This window comes from Callorhinchus milii, unplaced genomic scaffold (genome assembly GCF_018977255.1).
Source record: "Callorhinchus milii isolate IMCB2004 unplaced genomic scaffold, IMCB_Cmil_1.0 Scaffold5, whole genome shotgun sequence".
Classification (NCBI taxonomy): Eukaryota; Metazoa; Chordata; class Chondrichthyes; order Chimaeriformes; family Callorhinchidae; genus Callorhinchus; species Callorhinchus milii.
In genome coordinates, this window is record NW_024704746.1 from 34,138,508 (window position 1) to 34,161,826 (window position 23,319).

A 23,319-nucleotide genomic window follows, 5' to 3' on the forward strand; every position below is an offset into this window, starting at 1 on the left:
GTTGAATTTATTACCCTTATTTCAGAGGTTCTCTATTTCTCCTCTTTCTGCAGGGATATTTTAAAACAAATACACATCAGTGGAACAATTTATAACCCAGTTACCACCACACATCACCCCATTTGGCTAATTTATTTTTTGACTTACTGAGACTCAGCTTTGTCTAGTTGGAATGACCACAGCAAATTCCGAACTTTCATGAGGAAGTATTAGGAGTTTATTTATCATACATTGACCAGTTGTGACTGGAAAACCTCTATATTTTCAAACAGGCTGTTGATGTGCAACTAATCCTGAATTTGGTGTATCCATCCACGTTATTGACTAATAAAGGATTGGGGTGAATGAGCTGATTGGTAAATCCCTTCTCACCACCTTTACTCTTTTTCCAATGGCCCCCAATCAATACTTTGTTTGCTGGGAATTTGTTCATTGCAGCATTTTTAGGTTTGAAACAATTATAGCCTGAGAAACGATTTTATCTTAAACTTTAAAATCATACAGAACGGTGCAAAATTCTTAAATTCAGGCTTTATTTGGAAGTTGGTTCTTTTGAAGACCTATAGAAAAACAACTTCCAAATGAAGTCTGAATTTAAGAACACAATTCTGTGCAAACTTGCATTTGAAGACATACATAGATAGCCCTACAGACTAAGAAAATTTAGACCTCAGAAATATGGACCTAAGGTATTAGAGCAGTTTGCTAGTACAAGCACTTGAAGTGGTTGCTACTCAAAACCAAGGGCAACCATGTGGATTCAATCTGATTAAATTAATTTGATTCTCAGTAATATATTAAATGGCAGAGTGAAAAGGCAACAACAACCTGCATTTATATAGCACCTTTCATGTAGGATAGCACCTTGAAATGCTTCACACAGACACCAGGAAAGGGAGTAAAGAAAGGGGAGATGGAGGTGATAGTTGCTGTCAAAGAGGTAGGTAGGGGTGGGATGAGGTAATAGAGTGAAAGTGATGAGAAGAGTAGGGTAGAAGATCACAGAAACAGAGATGTGTTAGGGAGTGAAGACACAAGAATGAAAACCAGGGCCTACCAATAGTCATCGCTAGCCATGCACTTTTCGTACACAGGACCATCCAACTCTTTTACATCTGGGAAAATTAGCTCATGATGAATGATGATGGTTTTAATTAACTCATTTACATGAGCCTGACATGAGACTTGATCTAGTATATCAGGGACAGGCATCAACGTTGGACCGAAGCATATTGCCAAATTGTAAGGATCCATCATGTTTTCATCACTGTACTGAGACAAGCTGCCAAGAGAAGAAAAAAGGAAACAGTTAGATGTCAGAGAAAATGACCAAACATAGTGAATAGTTTGTATTATTTGCAGCAAAACTGGAACTGAACACAGCTGCCAGCATGATAGGTTTCAGTCCTTGAGAAACTAGGCACTTGTGTTATGCGCCTGGAATCTTGGAACTGCGTTCATTTCAACCCACACATTGATTCCCGAAACCTGTATGAATTCTACACTGTTTAAAGGATCCCCCCCCAGTTTCAATTAATCACTTGCTGAAACATAAGACATACTCAACAGCCACTCTTTTTTTCTAAAAAGCCAGAGAATGTCTCACTAACAGATCATGGAACAAATCAAACTCGCTGTTTTCAACAATAAAAGGTCTTTTTTTCCATTACCATTCCAATGCCCCCAGACGATATAGAATTGCATAGACCGTATAGCACCAAAATAGGCTTATAATAATATTAATACTTGCATTTGATATAGCACATTATCACGTTGTTGAGACATCTCAAAGCACTTCACAGAATATACTGTCATGTGAATTGACCGTATATTATCAGCCCTAAAGACACCCAATAGTTCTGGTTTAGGCAGTACAGGAAATAAATATAAAACAGGAAACTCACTCTATATTTCCCACTATACTTTAATTTGTATCAGGATTAAAAACAGTTTGGTTTCAGCATTCTGAGCATCCAGAAATTTGGCATTAGTTTTTTTTTAAAAGTCAAGCAAATGGCCCACCAATAACATTATTATGTAAAAACAGGCCATCCACAGAATGCCTTTAAGGTTTCTTCAGACCTCGAAAGAGCAGGGCTAGTGTTAATTCACACTCCCCATGTTTATAAGGTACAGGTGTGGATTGCGCTACTCCTGAAACCAGTTGGTGTCTTCCTGGGGAGGAACTTTGTGTATTTCTCCTTTTATTCTATATACCAAACATACAGCATAAAAAGGATGAGGAGTAGTATATAACAAATAGAAAAATTAAAAACAAAATTATAAAAAGGACCATATAAAGGTGCCAACTCATTATTCATTACTACAGCACAACAAGCTATTGTAGGGGTAAAATAACTTATTTTATTTAACGTATACTAAAGTTCCTTTCAAAAATAAAATCTTCAAATGCATTTTTTAAAAAATTATTGGACCACTGAGTCAATTATACATTGTGGCTCTATGATTACGATTTTTTCTGAGAGAATTTTTAATAATATTATGCCAATATTATGATTGCTATTGTATTTGATTCTTAAGAACATAAAGCAAGAACGAAAAAATTGATTCATTCATTCCAGAGCCTGTTGATAAAAATGTAACCTTGCTCTTTGCCTTACTACAAGCACATATATTCACAGTTCCCTCTTGAATATGGACTCTGTCCATTTACTGTTTAAATGCTTCAACAGAGCCACCATTCATTATGCTGGATGCAAGAATTTTCCATAATTTAAGTGTGAACGTTACCCTTGAGGTTAAGCTTAGTTATGTTTTTTCAGCTTATAATAATAATAATCCTTGCATTTTGATATAGCGCTTTTCACGTCGGGAGGACATCCCAAAGCGCTTCACAGAACACACTGTAAAGTGAATTGACTGTATATTTGTGGGCGAACGCGGCAGCCAATTGCACACAGCAATGTCCCACAAACAGTCGTAGATTGAAAATGACCAATTTATTATTGTTTTTGGTTTTGGAGGGATTATTATTAGGCGTGTGGAGTAAGGAAACTTGCCCAAGGTTTCGCCCTCTGCCTGGAATTAAACTCAGGTCTCTCGCTTCCAAAGCGAGTGCTCTAACCACTGAACTACAGGACTCCACATTGGTTAGTTCCATTAAGTAGTTCCTACCCCAGCCTATTAAAATCTTCCATGTTTTAAATAAACTTGGAAAGATATCCTTCCACATCTCCTCCAAACTTTCTTCCTTCCCAATGAGAACTTTCTTAGCTTCTCCCCAAGCCAAATATTATAATACAGTAGTTGCCTTTTTTTGTTAGGAGGGTAATCAAATAGAACACATTTGGCACCCTCACTGCTTTAAGAACAGCATCATTTCCTGTGTACACTCCCCAATCCTCCATTTGCTTTAGCAATTACTGCCATAACAACAATGATTTCAAAATTTGATAAACTATTACGTTGTGCCATTTAAAAAAAATCTGATTCAACCTTTAGCACCTTCACTATGCAACTGCATTGGTTATTTTTTAACACTTGTATAATGTCTTATATTAAATATTAAACTCAATTTGTCTAGTGGTTATTTCTCCAATAGATCGTTTGAACTATATGCTTCTGAAAGCGTCCCTTCCACCAAGACTACTTAGGAGTCACTTAGAAGTTAGTAGATATACTAATTCCCCTGAACAAGGTCAATAATAAATATAAGATTTACAAACTAGTTTATAAAAAAAATCTTAATGATCCAATGCCATTTGCCAACATACTCAATAATATCTCTATAGCACAGACAAAATAAAAATTGATGGGACACTGGTTGAAACAAAATACACTTACACAATGAATACCTGGATAACTTGTGCCGCACATTCTCTGCATTTCCTTCTAACTATTCCCATCTGGTGAAGGTTTAGTAACAGATTGCAATTCTCTTGTAGTTTTTCGATTATGGTCCTAGCTTTTATAGATCACTGAAAAAGTGTTGCGTCTTTCAGAATAATGCTATTATTCTGGCTTCAAGAGAAACCGTGTGTGATTCTTGAACCTGACTGGTCTGAGGTACAATCAGTTATTCTATAGAGATTCCAGACGATGGGTCCACATTTATTTTGTAGATGCACGAACTAAAGGAGAATCGTGGATTCTTGTCGTAACGTGGTAGTTCGGGCACATAAAATCCCAACCTGGGTTTTCATTGTGAATGCATGCAAGTGGCCCGCTCACTTGTTGAACCTCTGCCAGCTCCCATGCTTTCTGAGCACCGACAACTACACATATGCACAGTGAATGGGGTCCACACCCTGTTTGTGCTATGAACTAACCAGTGCTATAAACAAGCTCATTTTAATGAGGTTGCACTGTAGTTTCGAGCATTATAGATTCAGCATCTTTTATGTATAGTGTTGGTGTTTCTTCCCACAGACGCCCCCACACATTATTTAATTAAGCGAGTGATAAAAATAAACTTCAGTGTACAATTGAAACACAACATAAGTGAAAAAACCTAATAAACTGTTTGGGGACTATATGATACCCGCTGCTAGTAATAACTATGCTTCATTGTTTTCATTCCACTGTCAGTAAAGTGAAAACCATCAATTCCTTAATACAGAATCGGAATAAAAATCAGTTAAAAAATTATAAATAATAATCTTTGCTGGTTAATAAAATAATTGTAATTGTTTTGATTTGGAGACAGTAAAATGTTAAAATAATTCTCAAGTTGCAAATGGGAACAAAATGCATACATTTGTCTAACAGTTACCATGCTGTTGCTCTAATGTCTGACTGAATATCTGGTTTAAATGACTCCGGATTGCTGTTCAGATCTAGGCTTCTCCTGGAGGAGTTATTTTCCCAGTCTTGGCTGCATCATCCATGCAGGAAAAGGAAAAACAAAGGCTTCCTGTTCTGCACAGGAAAACCTTCTGTTGGGTTTCCTGAGAAGCAGAGCAGGATGAGTTATTCTACGCTTCCTATTAACAGGGCTGAGGGTGGGTGGGGGGGGGGGGGGGGGCGAAATATTTGAGTTTACAATTAGATGGAAGCAATTTCTTTATCAGATGTTACTTGTACATTCAGGGAAACATTAATTTTTTTTAATAGTTGAGGCAAATGGATTCATCAGCGATGAAGGAACACATTGTATAGAATACCATACAATAGCTTTTGAGATGTGGTTATCTGCTCAAGTCATGTTACAACCACTTTTCAAGGTCAACCCAATTTAGTTAATCAATGTGCTACCATTTGTTTTCATTTACTATAAGTCTACTTAGGTTAATCTTCATCGGTCGATAGTCCTTTCCCATTTCACTTTCTCTCCAGACGTAACCTTAATGGTTGCACATTAACAGACAAAACAGTATGATAAGTAGCGGTTACCTATGAAATTAACCTCTGTCATACCATCATAAATTTTAAAAGATTGCAATGAGCAATAGGCAGAGAGTAGTGCAATACTTACTGGTTTAAAAAGGCAAAGAGGTATCTCATTACAATAATCACAGACTTTGAAGGGTCAGTAGGATTTTGCGGAGATGAAGAGCTCTCTCGTACAGATTATCTATTCCTGAAGGCAAAGTGAAGAAAATATTATACTTAACACATATTATACAATGTTCAAAGACCACCTGTGAAAGAATTAATCTTATGCTCAAAGTGAGTAGTAGCATTATTGTAAAGTGCAACACTGTTCTACATTTTCAAACAGTGTGAGACCAACCACTCTCAGTTGAGGGAGGATACATTTTGGATGAAAATTGACAATAGCAGCAACTGGCATTTATCTAGTGTCTTCCACGTAGACAATGTCTTGGGAGCATTCAACAGTGACAGGGATGGACGCTGAGCAAGGAGAAGGAGGAGGTGTTGGTAGATGTGGTCAACGAGATCAAATAAAATACTGAAAAGGGGAAGAGAAGATTCCAAACATAACAACAACTTGCATTTGAATTTATATAGCGTCCCTCACATGGGGTAGTGTCCCAGAGCGCTTAAGATTCATTAGAGCAGAAAGAACCAGAGTTCATTTTGCACTTTGAAAAAGATCATATTTAACTTTTTTTAAAAAATTACAAGCATTAGTTTACTGGAAAACTGAGAGCGGATAAATATTTGCCAAGACTAAATGAACAAGATGAATGCAATATTGCAAATTCATCATTTACTATAAAGCTGCGCAAATGAACGTAGGTGGCCGAGTTCAGAAAGGATTATTCTAAGAAACTGGCCTCAACTATTTCTGCCATCTGGAGCTGGTCACATGAAATGGAGGATATTACGTTACCAGCAACGCCAACCAGAAAAAAAAATTCAACTCTCACCATTTTGCCATAGTAAATATTTAATGGCAGCTTTCTATCTGAATCAGCCTTTTCATTAATATCTGTGCTTCAGCCAGCTTGTGTTCATGAGCGGAGCTTAAACGTTTGGAATACAAGGTTGGGATTCTTGTCATATCTCTGTAAACCTAATGCAATAGACAAATGTGCTACGCTAGGAATAGACAGAAAAGCCTTTTAAATGCATATGAATGTACTGCAAAATAACTACTGTGTCGGGATGGAGGGGAAGGGGATAATTTGTTCTGGAGCAAATTTTATGACTCAAAATTCAATGCAACTGCCACTGCACGTTGAAAGCAATTTTTTTTATCCCATCTCTGATCTTGGCTCTTTCCTTAGAATGACCAAAGTATATTTCGAAAATAAAACGAAACTCCCTTGTGAATAACGTCAATTAAAATAGCAGAATTTCAATGATAAACAGTCAGAAGGGGATGTAAAAATACATCCTCCCTTTCCACATGTATAAAAAGAGGATTGCTTGGTTTGCATGGCTAGAATCAGTTACATTTAATACTAGTGGATTTTTTGTGGATAGTGGATTTTTTCCTTGTGTTATAAATTCTGAAACACTTGCAGAACCTTAATTAATCTTAATCCTTCCCTTTGTCCTCCCACTATCCCTACACATATCAATCGATCTGGTTAAAAAAACACCCAAATTACCTAAATAATACAGTAATCCTTGCCTTATGTCGTCAAAACCTTTCTGAGTGCTTCACAGGATTTTACTGGAAAGTCTAGTGACTGTATTTATAGGTGAACTGGGGATTTACACTAGTCCAAGCTGCTGATGGAAAATCCCACCAGTATTGCTCATTCATGGAATTTGGAAGAGAGTGCATATTCCATCCCGAACAAATGGAAGCAATACACACAGTGGAGCCTCATTACAACATGGCGTTTGGGATCAATAAAATCCCAACCCAAGTTATAGCGAAGTGCAATAGCTGAATTCACTGCACATGCTGGTAGATGTCCTGCACACTCCCTGTGTGCCGGCCTGCTCCCACGCTTGACAAGGCCAACTTCCAGGCCATCAGGTCACCGCTGCTGACACTTCTGTTGGCTACCCTTACGCAAAACAGGAAGTGATGCTGGCGGGTTATTCAAGTCATCATTTTTTATGTGCAGGAAGCTAAAACGACCACTTTCAGGATCATCAGGTTACCGCTGATGTTGCTTCCTGTTACTTTCCTGCAAACAGGAAATGATGTTGGGTTGACCGGTCAATTTAGTGTAATATTCAACCAGCAAGCAAGAACGCTCAGTAACTTGGTTTGGAGACTTTTAAGCGAGGTGATGGGTTTATGAGACATAATAATCCAGGCAGTATAATAAAAGACAGACTATTTTGAACAAATTACCATCAATTTGATAGCGAGCCTTAAATTAAACTTGTTTCAATTAGAAGTGGTGGCACACCAGGCGTAAATATTAAAGACCATGAACAAATAACCAACTTACTGACACAAGACAGAAGTTCATTAAATCTTTCCTTAGGAAAGAGCGAATTTTCCAGTCCTCTGAAGTATAGCTTCAGAACTCCCGCAACGGAGTTAATGTCATGATTGTCCTGATCATCTGCCAAAGGATCTTGACCTATTTCAGAAAATATATCAGTGTATATATATATTATACATATATATATCGAAAAAAAGTACAAACTCTTTAATTCATACAAGGGCAGTCATTTCAATAGGGCATTCCACTGAATCATCTTGTCAGTTTATAAGTTGAATGGTTTGTGGCAGAACAAGGGTGATAAACTTTTACATTTGTAAAACCTGTCTAAATCAAGCAATTACTCATGGCTGAAATATTGGAACATATACAACATAACATACTTTTTAACAAGCTCATTCATTTGTTCAAGGAATCAACCTATCTTTTGGTTGACCAATCTCTGTAACTTTTAAAATAAATGAATACGACAGCAAAGCTAGTTACTTTTTTTAAAAAAAAACTTTACTGTATTGTAAAATAATTTTACTTTTTTTAAAAAAATGCGAGAACTTTTGAAACCATCCTACAATTATAATTAGCAACAAGTATGAACCACATAAAGAAAAATCATAAAACCAGAATGTTTTCTTCTTATTTCAACAATGAAAAATTGCTTTTCACAACATGCAGAAGAATATTTACACCCCCCTTTCAGAAGTCAGAAGATAGTTGGTTTGCTTTAAAATAGCAATAACATTCAATGGCAGAGAAATAGCACAACTTCTGTCATAGTCAAGATAAAGTGAAATCCAGTTTGATAGATAAAATATAGGAGAAAAATAGCATGTAGCCCTACACTATTAAATGCACAGTATAGTGCTTTCTAATAACATTTTACTGTCAAGCAGCTGAAAACTAAAAAGGAACCTTGAAAAATCAAGCCCAGGAGATAAGTCACATAAATCAAATTGGCACAGTTTACGTACCCTGGAGTCATGATAAAAGCAATTATCTTTCTAAACTTCATCTGCCAGGACATTTATTATTAGAAGCCATCACATGTTATAATGGCACAAGGTCAGATAAATGTTCCTTGCTAAATAGGATGTGAACGGATAGTTATTATTGCAGTCCCTTCCAGTGAATCAATCGCAATTACTCACCTCTCTCAAATGCATTTTTAATATCATTGACTTCAACTTGTGACCCAGAAACTCGGAAGATCCCTTGATGCTGGAGACCTTGAGAGGAAATGAAGAAAGCAGAATGAAAATCTGTCCAGTTTTACAAATGAGTCCCATTTAGTTAATGCAATAAGACAAGCATTTACATAGAAACAACAATGATTAAATCTAGGAAGGATGTCAGCCACAAGGGATAGACTCTTAAAACATACCATAAAGGTTGATAAATCGAATACAACTTTCTACGATAAGAGGAATGGCTTGTCCAGAGTCCTGGAAAAGGAAATTTCAGGAGAAATGTGATTTTCTGCATTAATAAAATCTAATCAGAACACAAAAAAAATGTGTCTGCAGGCATACCTTTCATACCCAGCATATAAATCTTAAGAGAGATCACACTGATTTCTGGTTTCTCAAGCACGTCCAATATAAAACAAGTCATTTAGACAGGATATATCCAGGAGCACTTTACTTTTTATACAGTGTTGTCACACAAATCATGGATTGTGATTTGGTCTGCTCATTGGGGAAAGTAACATTCAAGATTGATTCGGATTCATGCCAAAGTAGACAGGTTTGTGCCTGTAATTGTCCAATATTCTAATAAATATAGAGAGGAAGGGCTTGGTCATTGGGACCAAATTACCTAAACAATAATAATGAAGTATTATTTGAAAGCTAAAGGGTCACCATAGGCTTCTCTTGTGCACCGAAGAGGTTAGAATGAGACCTGACAGATCTTCGGTTGTGCTAAACGGTTGAGGGAAGAGAAGGAAAATGGGACTGGGGGATTTTTAAAAAGAGTGTTAGAAAATAATTGGAAAATAAGTCAATAGAACAAATTGGCATATATGGCACTGAGGCAATGTTGAGATGGTGTCCTCTGTATGACACAGTTTATTTTTAAAAGATCCATTTAAAATATACAGTCAGGAAGTGCAAGAGATACCAGATAATATTAATTATACACAGCTTGGGTAAGTAGCCTGTTAATAAAACAAGTCACAGATATGACGCAGTGTAAGTAGGAAAATTAAGAACTGTAAAAGAAAAATGCTTGCAGCAGTAACAGGATTGGAACAGCTTTCAATGATGTTAAATATTTTAGCTCCATTAGAATGGCTTCGAAATCTAGAAAGAACATTCTTCATTCAATTCCAATTCTTCAGGTCCTGAATATTCTTTTGAGCTTTCAAGATTCACAATCTTTCACATTCATCTGCCTAACCTATCCTCTGTAAACATCCCATGCTAAATATTAACTTTCAGTGAACAAATATACAGCCTTAAGTCATTAAAGTTAAAATAAAATTGCATGTTTAATGGTTGAACTGAAATCTTGTTGCGTAATATAGGAATGCTTGTACCACTTGCTACAACAAAACCTTTGAAGTCTCATTCTTTTCCTCTGGTTATGCTCCATGCTAATGCAGCATACTTTAATACTATGTCTAATAAACATCCGGTAAGCAGCAAATTTATCTCAACCATATGGTTCGACCCTTTGAGATTAATATCTGGATCATCATCAAACATGTCTCCTTCATGTTTGTGAGCATCCTCCCTGTGGAGGTTGCCAACTAGATTCCAATTAAGAACCAAACAGCAGAGCAGATTACTAAATGTTTATGCCTCAATTGTACACTTCCTTCCATTCCTCAAAGGAGCCCGACTAACACTTCTTGTCAACCCTCACAGAGGGCATAATGATAAAAGTCCTCATATACACACACACATTCTCTTAGCTTACCAGAAGCACTCTTAGTGCTGGATAGAAATCCCCAAAGAAACATACTAAGACGTGCCTTGCAAATCTATGGAGCGTTCCAGAATTCACTAGAAAGTTTTTGTTTAAATTTTAATTTGTACAAGACATACTACCCAACACAGTACTTCTTTCTGAAGTAGAACAGAGTACACAATTGCACATTAGGTGGCCCCTCTGTCATCCGTGGGCAAATCCATTCCTCATGTGCAAGAGGGGTGGAGATGGAAGGTCCTGAGTCCCAAATTTGTTGTTAAGGGCAGATTTTAAGGGGAGGTTTAAAATGCATTTTCCTCTATGTAATAATTAGCACATCGTAAACCACATTCCGCCAGTCAAAAATACAGTTGTTAATTCAGGTATGTGATACTTTGTAGTAACATAAACAGTCACTGCACTGATGCAAACATTCTTGCTTTTAAAGCTTGCTTAAGATGCATTCAAAATGAGAGTAGCAATGTGTTTTAAGATTAACCCAGGCACATATGTGGTAACTATGTGAAGCAAAGCCTGGTTGCCTCACACTAGCACTATACCTGGTTTCTTGCGTGAGAATTTCTTCGTCCTCTGCTAGAAGCAATGTTAGATTGGAGGACGAAAATAAAATAGTGAGATAGATAGTAAGCAAACACAGTAGAGATACAAGCTATGCAACTAGGACCCTATGAGAGATTTGAATATAATGGGATTCCTCAAGGTACAATTTACCTCAGTTCGTTGAAGATATCCTTTGCTGAACAATATTTATTACGGTGCTTATGACTAACTGTGGCTTGAGGAGCAGACCATTATATTCAGACTAAAGAGAAACAAGCCATCTAGCAAACAGAACAGGTTTGAATATAATGGAGTTCCTCAAGTTTAAAAATGCCGATATTAAATGAAACAGTGAATGAATGGGGTTCATGTGTTTGGCATCCATTCACTGAATTTCGCAGAATAATTTAAAGATTTTATGGTAAATTGGCATCAAAAACTACTGTAAAGCTCTACACATCACTGTTAAAAGAAAGCAGGTTACAGTGATCAAGATTGAATGAAAATTTCCCATCCTTATCATTTTTCTGGGGTTGTCTCTCCAAATGGTAGCACTGTACACATTTTGACTTGAGGAAACAACTTTATACATAAGGATATACAGAACCGGGACCCCAAGATAGAATGAAACATAATGGCGTGCCTCAAGTTTGTTTTACCTAGAGAGATTATATCCAAATGATGAGCATTTTTTTAAATAAAAGTGTTTGACTTGAGGAAGACACCATTATATTCAGATTGGTAAGGGAAAAGGGTCTCAGCCACCAGGACATTTTGTGTCAGTACCTTGACGAAGGTTTCCAAATCCCCATTAAACAACTTAGCATTATATTCTGAGCGGGGTCTAGACTTCCTGGCTTTCTGAGGTTTAGGGGGTACATTTGGAGGCCTGGGAGGATGGAACAAAATTTAGAAACAAAGTATACGTAAAACGAGGTCCTTGGGAGGAAATTAACTACTAACATTTCCCGTGATACAAATGTGGCATTCAAACTGGAATGTAACACTGGAAGTGATACCAAACGGATACACACAGTAAAGTTGCAATGATTTGAGAAACACAACTGTAGGTCAAAATACAGAATGACATTGGTACAGTTCTGTTAGCAACCTATTTTAGACACATATGTGTGTTATTTCTGGTAACCAATTAATTTACAATTATCAGTAGTTAATATAAGCCAATTAAAAAAAGGATTTACATTAGATCGTATTGACACCCTACTTTTTGTGCGGTAGCTAAATTTCATTTTCTCTGGATGTCCGTGATAAACATGCAAGGGGGTAGTGACAAAATATGGTCCTATAATAGTAAGTTTAGCTGTATCACATCAGTATAAATTACAATAACAGTAGGTCATTGTAGGTGCAGAATTAAGCATTTGCCCCACAAATATAGTCAATTCACTTTATAGTATTCTGTGAAGCTCTTTTGAGACATGAAAAGAAATATATCAAATGCAAGGCTTATTGTTATTATGTAGAATTATTATTATTGAGAAGAGACAGTCACAGGCTAAATTCCAAATCTATTCTGAATAGTTGATCTAGTCATGGAATCAGTAGGGGGCAGTGGAACAGACTTCAATGCTGCACTGGGAAGGTGAAAATCAGTCAGTTACCCTGTTCCTGATCACTATCCAGGAACCTCTATTAATAATAATAATAATCCTTGCATTTGATATAGCGCCTTATCACATCTTCAAGATGTCTCAAAGCACTTCACAGAATATACTGAAAAAGGGAATTGATTGTATATTTGTGGGCAACACGCGGCAGCTAATTGAGCACAGCAGTGTCACATAAACAGTCATGGATTGAAGTGACCAATATATTATTGATTTTTTTTCTTGAGGGACTATTATCAGGCGTGTGGAGTAAGGAAACTTGCCCAAGGTTTCGCCCCTCCCGAGAATCGAACCCAGGTCTCTCACTTGCGAGGTGAGTGCTCTAACCACTGAGCTACAGAACTCCACTATTGAAGGTGGAGTCTGTAAATACCAGGTAAGGAATTGACTGTGAAGTCTCTGCGGTTAGAATATCCTGCCAACACTCCCTGCCAAGGTTCACACAGGGATGATACTACTTTGCTGAAGCATCAGAGATCAATCGGCACTCGTGGAATTGTATCCACAGGTGCTGATTGATCTCTGATGCTTCAGCAAAGTAGGAGGAGAGAAAAAAAAGTCAAATTACTTCAGAAGAGGGCTGTGGAGGGAAGGTTGGGGGGGAAATAATGGGAGAGCATTTACTAAGGAAAATAAGTTTTTTAAATATTTTTTATTAGTTATTATTTAAAATAGTGAGATAATTGGGAATCTGCACATATTTGTTGCTATTGCATATAGGGTCTGCGGAAAGCATTTTAAAATGAGTAGATGTAATGTTAAACATAGAGAGCACATAGTTAAGTATTTAAATCCACACTCTTGGTAAATTTCAGTCTTGATTGTAATTAATCATTGAGAAATTTCAAAGACAGTGACCACATTTTTTCAGATGTTGGGTTTGTTTTGAGCTCTTAAAGATAAATGTTTAGAGGCCGTTGTCTCAGATAAAAGTTATCTATTGATCTTTGAGAAAGGGTATGATTAGTTTCATTGCTTTGAGCCAAATTCAAGAAAACTAGGTTAAGCTGCTTCAGTTTTGCATATTAGGGAATGCAACATTGTGCAGTCAAAGGTAACTAAATAAGGATCGACATCTTATCAAATTGACCCTGATTGTTACTGAGAATACAAAAGTCTGGGTCATTTGTGCTTAAACTCAATGAGCAAACTCAATAGCAGCTTATCCAACACGTTTTAGCAACACGGGTTCAGCACTGTAGTTAATCCTATGCTTGTATTTGTGCACACAGGGGGACATAGATTCAGACAAGGATAATCCGAAAAAGTCCTAAATGCAAAAGTGCTGCGTAAAACCGTCATTTGTTTTCCGCTTAGACGTTTTGAATCGACACACTGCGTGGCATTGCGTGGCAGCATTTCATGCTGCTGACAAAAACAGCAGCAAGTTGTGTCTAACCTGGAGTAGACCAACATCAGAAGAATACATTGATTTTTTATGTCCAGAAGACTGACTTCAACATATCAGTCACCTCTAGAGTCTGACAAATAAGTCCATCTCTGCTGTTGAAGGTAGATTTTGCAGAGCATCAGTTATTGACGATAACAAGTAAAACCAAACTATTTACCTCAGGCATTTATTTGCTCATCGTGAAAAGAGAAGCTTTATAAACTAACACAAATTTGTTTCCTCTGCCAAAAAATGGCTGGAGACTTATGTGGAGTGTGTACTCCAGGATGGCCTGGTTGGGTCGAGTGACCTGTTATCATGCTGTTTGTCACTGATGTCACTTTCTGCATGCTGTGCATTGTGCGATGTGCAGGACGCACTGTTGATATATAACCTTTGGAAGGAAGTGACTTTGACAGCATGTTTTTGTGCAAAACACATTGGAAGTGACATCAGCAACAACCAGGATGTGTTGCATTGTCTGAGATGCTGTCCAACAGATGAGACATTGAATCGAGTTCCTGTCTGCCTGTTCAGGTGGATGTTAAAGATCCCATTGCACTATTCGAAAAGGAAAGGGCATTTTCTCCTGGTCAACAATCCCCCAAATAAAATTGGTTATTCACTTCATGGCCGTTCATGGGACATTGCTTTGTGCAAATTGGCTGCCTTATTCACCTATAAAATATACAGTCACTACACTTCATAGTAAAATGCTGTGAAGCATTTTGAGACATCCTCCCGAACTGAAATGTAATGATTATTATTATTAATTGGTCACTGATAGATTTGCAAAAAAGGCACCATTGCCAACAAAATTAATGTTATTTTTGATGACATTTAGCAGTTCATTAAAGCAAAAAAAACACATAAAATTGGAGCTACACGTGTATGAGGGACTTTAGTGTAGACTTGGTCCACCAATGGTTTTAATTGAACTTTAGAAAGATAAAGTCACATCTATATTGCAGTTATGTTCTGCAAAATCAGCAAAGTTATACTAGATACAGTATTTGGCATTTTTGCTCCATTGCCAAATGTGTAGTATAATTGGGCATTTGTTTCATATTTCTACTGAGCTGCAGAAAAGACACAAAACATTTACATAAGCATTTACATAAATGACCCTGAAGCTACCCTACCTGGTGGTCATGAAGTTGCTTTTCTGACCTAAGGGACACACAAGAGAAAAAGGAAACAGATTGTTATTGTGGAGTTTTGGTGATGGGACAGGAAACTTCAGCAGAAAAGTTAGACTCCTAAAGGGACGGACTGAACAGCTTGCTCTTCCTTCCTGCACACCGCATAAACATTCGGGCTCGATCATATTTTCTTTTAATGATGTGCCATGTAATAGGAATGCCATTCAAGCTAAGAATAACACTCAAATGATTTTGCACAAATCATATCAAAGTTTTAGATAGAAACATGTGAAGAAGTAAATGGTTACTGTATATTTTTAATTGAGCAGTCTTTGCTCATTGACCTATCCAAATAAATTGCAAAAAACAAGGGTCAGTCCTGTATAAACACATTAAATGTACCAGATGGTGAATAATACATTTTTCACAGAGTTTTAAGAATTGCTATTGTATAAAGCAACACATTCACTTCCAATACTTCTGAACGTTCCAGTTTCAGCAATACAATTTAGCAAAAAACCTGTAAGTTTGAAACAAATGTGAATGACCTGAGCTGAAAGAGGGGGGGAAAAAAAGGCAAGTGAGATCTGGACTTGAATCTTTGTTTGAAGAGAGCGATAAATAGGATACTTGAATAATAAAAATATTAATGGGTATGAGGAATGAGTAGGAGAGTGTGGTAAGGCTGGATGGAAAAGAACAGCAGGGCAGACTGAAAGGTCTGTTCAAATTTTCAAGACTGAGGTGGATAGATATTTGTTAGGTAAGGGTTTCAATGGATACGCGACAAGGGTGAGTTACTGGAGTTGAGGTACAGATCAGCCATGATGTTACAGAATGGTGGAACAGACTTAAGGGCTGGATGGCCTACTCCTGTTCCTATGTCCTGTCGATGCTTTAGCATTCTATGATTTACCTTCTCCAAGGGTCCGGTGCAGTAAGTCGTGCTTTGCTTGTAACTTCATGATGAGGTTGCTGCCCTCAAGGTATTCTTTAAATTTCTGTTCAAAAAAGGGAGATGAGTGAATTTTTCTTTCGCTGCAAAACAAACCTTTTCTACAATTGCGGTTCTACAACTGGGTGAAAGACGGAATAAATACCATGAAATAGAACTGTTCCGTCTCTTGCTGATTGGCTCTTCTTTTAGCAATACTAGGCTTACTCAGGTACGTTTCGGAAACCGTGGATTTTACAGACTCTGTTGATCGGCTGTGCTGGAAACACTCTGAAACGTCATAGTCTTCAATGGTTACCATGTCTTGTATCGTCTGGAGTGTGGCTTCCATGGTCTTTTTAACCTGGAAAACAAAGCAGCATTACACCTTAACGGTACAAAAACAAAGCACTCTATTCATACTTTTTCAAAGGAAATTAATATTAAAGAAACATCGACTTTGTTGGTTCCTTTACACTCTTCTATCTTCCATACTGCTGAAGCTCCTTGTTCTCACATGCAGCCGCTCTTGTGAGATGCCAAAAATCAGTCAATAGCACACAATCAGTTCCCTCGGGCTGCTCCAGCTCAGATGCTAATGGCTGGTTGTGCATTTATCAAACAGCTGTTAATACTATTGACAAGCTCAGTAAAAACTAAATTCATCCCTTATTGTGTCAGGACTTAAGGCTCAGAGTTCTAGGTTGACACTCCTAGCAGTACATTGCTGTGTGCAAATTGCCTTCCACGTGCATCTACAGATATACAATCACTTCACTTTACAGCAATGCACTGCGAAATGCTTTGAGAGATACAAAAGATATAAAGCACTATATCAAATGCAAGGATTAGCATTATTATTTTAAGAGTTTGGAGTGCAGTCTAATTGTTCAATTTTAGACAGTAAAAGGTTTAAATGAACTAGAATCTCAGGAGTGCGAGGCGAGACCAGTCTGTGCGAGTTCCATTTAGTCTCTTGCTCCGATATTACTGCAGCTCCTTGTTCTCGCGTGCAGCCTCTCTTGTGAGATGCCAAAAATCAGTCAGTCTCACACAATCAGGTCCCCTAGGCTGCTCCAACTCAAATGCAAATGGTCGGTTGCACCACAGCACTGGCAATGATTACTTGCCCTTGCCAGCAGCTGGAGCACAATGCACTGCAGAAAACGTAGGAATAAAACCCGCGCACACAAAAACACATGATATACGTTAGAAATGACTAACAGCAAATAAAAACATGGAAGAAGGGGAGGCGGATTCTTCCAGGTATCTAGCTAGAAAGACATTCATTTCTTGTTTGCTTTTCTGTTAAAAATCCACTCAAACATCTCTCTGCCAAATCCACTGACAATACAAAAATGCGCAATGGCGAAACAAATGAGACGCAACCATACCATTGCACCACTCGTCACCGTAAAGTATTCTCAAAATTAAATGAAACCTTGTCCCCATAGACATACAAATATGGCTCCCTTAGTAATCTGGTCATAAACTTTGCAGAATATACAATTTTTAGGAGCGCTGGACCTGTTGGCAGACAAGGTGCAACGGTATCGGGCCCCGATAAAGAAGAAGCTAATCCCAAATTGGGAAGATGATACTGAAAGAATCTATGGGATTAAGTGAAACCTCTGGTGAAGATGAAGGAGATACAAAATGATTTCAGCAAAAACAGAATGGAGAGCCCAGCAAACATAGGCTTCAACTGTAAAGCACTCTGAGATGCCACCCGGAGTGAAGGGCGCTATTTAAATTAAAGTTGTTTTTATTGAGCAAAAAATCCCTGACCCAGTCTGCCCCTCTAAATCCTGCACTCGAGGCAGGCTGGCTGGGCTGTCATTAGCAGTGTCGTGGAGCACTGTGGATCTTCCTCGCTCAGAAATCTTATTATTACTGCCACAGAGGATTGACTCAATTCTGATCTACGTTGCCAAGCATGCCATGATAAAGTAGTAATAAAAACAGCGGGATTAAAACTTAACTCTAGAGTATGTCTTAATTCTGCATGATCTAGTGAAGTCCTAATTAAATTGGATCAACCCTTAATAATCTGCTAAATTGGCAGACTCCAAGGAAATGAAGGTAATTCTGCCTAGTTTAACACGGGTGCAAGATTCAGACTAGTGAAAATTCAGCCAAGGACCTTAACTTCTTCAGAGAAAAACTATGTGGAGTTGTTATGGATACTTGAGAGATTCCACATCACATGTTTATTTTGTGTTACTGAAAATATGTTTCAAATGTAATTTTTTTCATAGTTTGAAACCATTATAGACATTGATTTCAGAAATTCCTCACAAGCAAGCAAACACACACACACACAACTGAATAAGCACATCCTTTCAAGCTTCACTTAAAAAAAAAAGCAGTTTGGAATTTTCAGCTATGTGGAAGGCTTGTTATTACATTAACTACTGGAAAATTATGAAAGCCTTCTGAATAATGATCCAACTAAAAACCCATTACTTATTCCAGGTTGTGATATAGATAAATTATGATCCATTTATTCCTAGTTTTTTATAACTGGAGGCAGGGGAGGGAATCTGAACGCTCTTAGGTTCTAACAGTTACTCAACAGAACTATGAAATGTATTTTGTTTGATAATATCTAAACCAATGAGATTGGATATCTTAGTGATATTTGAGCCAAAGGGAAGGAAAGAACATGAACTTTGGAGGAACAGGGATAAAAATCTATATTTGTACAATATATGATTGAGTTTGATTTAACATTTCACTCAAAGGATATTACCCCAACTATCAACAATGAGACATGTCAGCGTTGTGGAATGAGCTCAGTTCTCTCAGATAGAGCTTGAACCTGCAAAGCTTTTGTCCAAAGGTGCGGTATTGCAAACTGAGCCATCAAGCACTAAGCAAATATGAATGCCAAATAATAATGAGATGCATTTTATGTCAGGAAACAGATGGAATTGCTTATCATGACGTCTCTCAACCCTGAAGCCATTCTCCAGCTTTTATATTCATGAAAGGAATATGGTGATAAATGCATCTTGATATGCAAAATTGAGAATTGAAACCAGTTTTAGAAAGTTGAGAAGAAAAGGCAAAGCATGCTTCAACCCTGCTGACAACAAAAGTTGAGGAAGGCCAAATAGCCCAAACACAGATGTTTCCTTAAAATTTTAGGACAACAATGTTCTCAGAATCCCCTCTGTACATTTTGTAATAAATCTAACAAAAATACATCTGGAAAATAAAAGTGCAAAGAAATAATTTAATGGAATGTCACCCTACCAATGAACTGCATATCTGCAAGCATAAATGAGAATACAGGTCAAAGTTGCTGAGCATATAATGGGTCAAGGGCCACCCTTGCCTGATGTGTTTTTTGATAGAAAAATTGGGTGTGTAAAACTTGCTAGAAACTACTGATTATTATTGTAAGTCCTAAGAAGCAGCTGTGCTTTTTTGACGGTGGATTTTCTGCAAAAAAATGTTTTTTTTAAATTTGTTTATTCATTTATAGAAAAGTAAATTGCCTGGAATCATGGTGAAAGTTCACCTGATGAAATTGCTTCAACTCACCTCCTCATTTTCAATCTTCAGGGTAGTCAGTCTGGACTGTAACTGCTGATACCTCAACATCAGTTCAGCCTGCACTGGCTGCTGAGCACTAACCTGACACACCTAATGGGAGAACCAAAATCCACCATTAAGCTCATATCCCACCATACCATATCAACAGAGCAGTGAATAGATGAAGCTATTGTTGTAACCCAGTTATAAGGCAGTTGTTTTGGTCCATACAAATCAGACCGTGTTATAATGGGCCATTTTAGAGTGGATGCTGGTGAGCACTTCCTAGACATCAGATCACCAAAGGTTTTCACACTGATGCCACTGAATTGTACTCTGTTCGCACAGCAAACCGGCAAGTGGTCTCACTAGTCGTTCCAGTGGTTGCAGGAAACCAGGAGGTCTTTTGTACTGCACTTCCAGTACACCTGCAGGTCCAGGTACAGCCACATTATAATCTGACCAAAGGATACAATAGGTTCCAACTGTAGTAAGAATCTCTGCTTATCTACAGCTCTTCACCTCCCCACTCCGTCAAGGGCTCTGGAATGCTACCCTGCGCGAGGGGTGCTACATAAATGCGAGTTGCTGTTGTTCAGGCAAATTAATGAACACTTTCTATTCCGATATAAGAATTTTATTTCCCAAGAAAGGTTTGCATTGAGTTTTAGATAGTATATTTCATCAATGTCGTTTTTGAATGGGATTGACTACAGTGGAGTCAGCATACATTCTGGGATGTAGACTTGCCAACTCTTATACATCTTGAGTAATGCAGTGTTAAACCCGCTAAGTGTCTGCTTTATCCCTTACCTTAAAAGCCAAATGCTCAGTTTTTTTTGCATGTACTGTAGAATCCGGAGCACATTAATCAATCATTGTGATCATTCATCCTGATGAATCATTAGTTAAGTTGGTTTATTGGTATGAGACACTATAAACCATGGGACCACTCTTGGCTGTATGACTATATGTCCATTTTTTATTTAAACTTGGGAAAAAAAAGATGAAACATAAATATTTATGAAGACACAGAATTTTTTTTTAATTCAGCCTCAACTTGCGAGTTGTTTTTCACAGTTCTTAAAAACAATCCCTCCAAATTAAGAGTGAATTTAAGAATTTTCCACAATTCTGCAAAATTGTTCATGTCGTCTTGAAGGCATGTCGAAATTTCAGGTATCTGGTTTGACAAGTCAACTGAACAAAGTGAAAATCTAAAGACAGTTAAGCTCAGACACGACCTTGGTCTTTGCTCTGTTTTATTTTAAATCACTTCTATTAACATGTTGCTGTGATGGATTAACCAGCGATGGACTTGTAGTAGAAATAACCAACCTTCTGTATCTGATATCGAGAAACTGACTGAATATCTTTCCACCCCCGGGAGTCTGAGGTCAAACATCCCAGAGTATTTGGTTAGGAATCACAGACTGATTGTGTCCTAGTCCATACAACCATCCAATTTTGCCCAAAACAATACGTTTGTTGAAATATATCAGTTTCACAGGCATTTCAGTGACAGAATCCCATGTAAAAAGGTTATTAAGTAACACTGACCTCATCACCCATGTGAGACTGAAATTCAAATTTAATTGGTGGGCAGAAAGCTGTGTTATACATCTCCATAAATCGCTGCTTGTCATTTCGAGGATCCAAGTTATCAACAGCATTTTCTATGATATCTAGGCCTTCATGTCTGGAAGTCTCCAGGTTGTATTCTGCAGACAGAAATGTTCTCAAGGCTCTGTTTAGGCTAGCGTGATATCCAAGATCACAACACTAATATAAACAAAAAAAAGGAGAAAACACACATCAATAAACTTCACATCCATTTTTAGTTTTAATAACACTCCTTAAAAAAAACTAACTGCACAGTGATCCTATTAGTTGCTTTTATACCAACTTTATTAAACATTAGGCAATTCACCCAATGTTTTTCTTTAAATACATTTAATGAATTTGATTTCTACCAATTGTCTTACAGTTAAGAACCATCATGTCACTGAATGTTACAAAGTCAAACAGTAAAAAAGACATGGAGTATCAAGATGAAAATACAGGTTAAAACCAAAAATGATACTAAAGGCGGCTTTAAATCACCAGCATTTCACCTACAAAACACAGTCGCTTTTTATTTCATAGGATATCTTGTGAAAGACTCTGAGACATCGTCCCAATGTGAAGTGCTCTAGATCACATGTGAGGATTATTTTTACAGTAAACTCCTGATAATTCGACAGTGGTTTAACTTGTCACTATCTCGTAAGTCATCAAGCTGCCAACATCCCGGCAGCATTTATTTATGTATTTAACTTATGCCTAACTGACCACTCCTGATAACTCATTATTGAGTCCTTTCCCTTTGGAGGGACAAATTTTCAGAAGCTTGATTTACTGTCAACCTGTGTTGCCAGTAGGGTTCTCGCCCCGGAGTCAGACGATTACAAGTTTGGAACCCATGTCAGAACTTTGAACTCACATAATCTAGACTGATAGATTAACATAGCTCTGGGGGGAGCACTGCGTTGTTATAGATGACAACTTGTGTACAAATTGGCTATCGTGTTTGGCTACAAAATGCACAGTCACTGCATATTACAATGGATTCTGTGAAGCTCGTTGAGATGTCCTCCTGACGTGAAAGGCGCTATACCAAATGCAAGGATTACTATAATTATCTCAATTTTGTTCAAGACCGAGTCCAATTGCATTGTAATAATAATAATCCTTGTATTTGATATAGCGCCTTATCATGTCGTCGAGACGTCTCAAACCACTTCTGTGAAGCACTTTGAGATGTCTCAATGATGTGATAAGGTATAAAGTGAATTGACTGTATATTTTGTGGGTGAAACGTGGCAACCAATTGCACGCAGCAGTATCCCACAAACAGACGTGGATTGAGTGAGCAATTTATTATTTTTTGGGAAGGAATTATTGCCTCCGGAAAAGTGATCCGCCAATCGACTAACAACTGGGTTCCTACTTACTGCCAAAAAAACTGAGGTGTGTGTAGTAAGGAAACTTGCCCAACGTTTCGCCCTGCCAGCGAACCCCAGGTTGAACCCAGGTCTCTCGCTTGCGAGGCGAGCACTCTAACCCATTAATAAATTGTCTGTAATGGTAAAGATTATTTTGCATGCAATTTTTTTGATGATTTTTAGCAAAACAAATCTAATTATTTTCTTCATGAAGATTTTAGCATTTTAATCTTCAACCATGCTTGTATAAACATTAGCACGGACGCCAAATACTCACATGCCAAAAACCTGAATGGAAAGTAAAGGTCATGCATACAGTTGAAAACTTGCACAACAGCAACAAAACTTTGAATGCAAATATTCTAACAGTGCAAGAGGATTAACTCTTCAGTTTTTGTTGTTTTCTCCGATTTCCTTTCTGTGATCCTTTCACACCATCTCCCTCTGTCAAGAAG

The 23,319-nt window shown here is 37.5% G+C and overlaps 1 protein-coding gene across 1 annotated transcript in view; it reads right to left on the reverse strand.

Annotated features, from left to right (window-relative positions):
• Window positions 1–23,319, reverse strand: part of srgap1a (SLIT-ROBO Rho GTPase activating protein 1a) — a 105,577-nt gene that overhangs the window by 14,087 nt on the left and 68,171 nt on the right. The window contains 12 exon segments of the mRNA XM_042335139.1: window positions 1,058–1,282; window positions 5,435–5,486; window positions 5,489–5,539; window positions 7,782–7,916; window positions 8,924–9,001; window positions 9,157–9,217; window positions 11,246–11,279; window positions 15,407–15,434; window positions 16,323–16,407; window positions 16,507–16,704; window positions 19,890–19,991; window positions 21,441–21,662. Coding sequence (XP_042191073.1) covers window positions 1,058–1,282; window positions 5,435–5,486; window positions 5,489–5,539; window positions 7,782–7,916; window positions 8,924–9,001; window positions 9,157–9,217; window positions 11,246–11,279; window positions 15,407–15,434; window positions 16,323–16,407; window positions 16,507–16,704; window positions 19,890–19,991; window positions 21,441–21,662 — 1,271 coding nt within the window.